This window comes from Emiliania huxleyi (genome assembly GCF_000372725.1).
Source record: "Emiliania huxleyi CCMP1516 unplaced genomic scaffold EMIHUscaffold_354, whole genome shotgun sequence".
Lineage (NCBI taxonomy): Eukaryota > Haptophyta > Isochrysidales > Noelaerhabdaceae > Emiliania > Emiliania huxleyi.
Window position 1 is genome coordinate 81,105 of NW_005199324.1, and position 1,696 is coordinate 82,800.

At 64.0% G+C, this 1,696-nt stretch overlaps 1 protein-coding gene across 1 annotated transcript; it reads right to left on the reverse strand.

The window, feature by feature from the left end:
- Nucleotides 1–713: 713 nt before the first annotated feature.
- Nucleotides 714–1,184, reverse strand: EMIHUDRAFT_242230 (hypothetical protein; the record flags this gene model as incomplete). The annotated part of the gene is made up of 1 exon (XM_005772647.1): nt 714–1,184. One exon carries the CDS (start codon nt 1,182–1,184, stop codon nt 714–716), a length of 471 nt encoding a protein of 156 aa, XP_005772704.1.
- Nucleotides 1,185–1,696: the final 512 nt, after the last annotated feature.

Sequence of the window (1,696 nt, forward strand, 5' to 3'; positions counted from 1 at the left end):
CAAGGGGGCCACGAAGATCAAAGGGAAGCGGCACCGAGGAATTTTCGGCAAGAGGGCCGGGCTCGGTACGATAGAACAGATGAACCTCACGACGCAGCATCCGAGGGCGATGAGGTATCAGGAAGAAATATTGGTATCGTGATTGAACGCTGCTTACGCGGGGGTCATCGGGCGCTGCGCGGGCAGGGAGAGGCGGCCCTGGGCGGGGTGGGCGGCGAAGGGCGGGCTAGTGGCGAGAGCGGGTGGGCGGTGCACTCGCCGGGAGGGGCCGGGGAGGCGGCAGCAGGGGCGGGGAGGGTCAGCGGAGGCGGGCGGCGCCGGTGCGCGCCTGCGGCACACTCAAAGTAGGCGAGCTTGGCCGAGGCGGGTGTTTCGGCGGCAAGGTCAGGGGCCAGGCCGACGCCGCGCAGGCAGTCGGCGAACGAGTCGTGGGTGAGGGTGTGCGAGTGGGCGAGGCACGAGCCTAGGGTGAGGGGGGGCTCGTCTTAGGGTGAGGGGGGGCTCGTCTTAGGGTGAGGGGTGAGGGTGGAGGCGAGTGGGAGAGGCACGAGCCGGGCAGCACGACAAAGCAGAGGCCGCCCACCCGCAGCTGGCCCCGCATGCACACGAGCATGTCGAAGCGGCGCCGCGCGTCCGGCACGCAGTTGAGCACCTACTCCACACACCTCGCCGCGCTCGCCACCGCTGGCTTTCTCTGGGAGCTGCGGTTTGTATCAGCAGCGCGCCATCGAGCAGACGAGTGCGTCGTACGGCCGCGAGGCGCCGCTTGCCTCCAATGCACCGCCGAGAGGCAGCGTCAGGAAGTCGCGCTGCTCGATGCGCGCATCCTGCGAGTTGAGGTCGAGCGCACGGACGTGCAGCCCCGGCGTGTCGAGCAGCTGCGTGTTGATTGCGCCAATCTCGAGCACGTGAGGCGGCGGCTTGCCGGCGGCGAGGACGCCGTGGGCGCGAAGCCGCCGCGCGACCCAGCGGCTGGTGGAGTGCAGGGCGGTGTTGAACTGGGATGCCTGTTGGTATGCGTCCACGCCGCCGATCGCCTGCAGCTCCGCAGCACACTTGGCGCGCTCGTCGCTCGACGTGGTGTGGTGAAGCCGCTCGGTGATGCGGTGGTACTCGCTCGTCACCTTCCTCGCGTGCTTCCGGCTCTTGATTCGCTTTGGGAGCGGGACGATGGAGAGGCCCATCCGCAAGCAGAGCCGCAGCCGCTCCTCGCTGCTCGGTGTGAACACAGGCCATAAGAGGTATTTTCTTCTCAATAACAAGGCTGTGAAGCACCTCAACCTCTCACAGGCCAGCGCACAGCGCCATAAGAGGTATTTTCTTCTCAATAACAAGGCTGTGAACCTGCGCGCGGGCCTTCTAGGCCCGCGGGTAGTCTCCCCCCATCCCCAGGGCCTCCAGGGCTCGCACCTCAACCTCTCATAGACCAGCGCAAAGGAAAGTATTTTCTTGTCAATAACAAGGTCTGTGAAATACACATTATTTAGATTCGATACCAGGTGTATTCTTTTTTTGCTTGGGCGGCCCTCATCACGGGGTAGGTAGGGTAGGTCTGGGCCCTCCCGTCGGGTTTTCCCCTCTCTTCACGCTGGAATTTTCACGGCAGAAAAAGAAAATTTCCGGAAAAATCACGATGTCAAACGTCCCCAAATGGGTGATCTGATGCTTGTAGCATGTAGGGCCTGAGAGTGGCCTG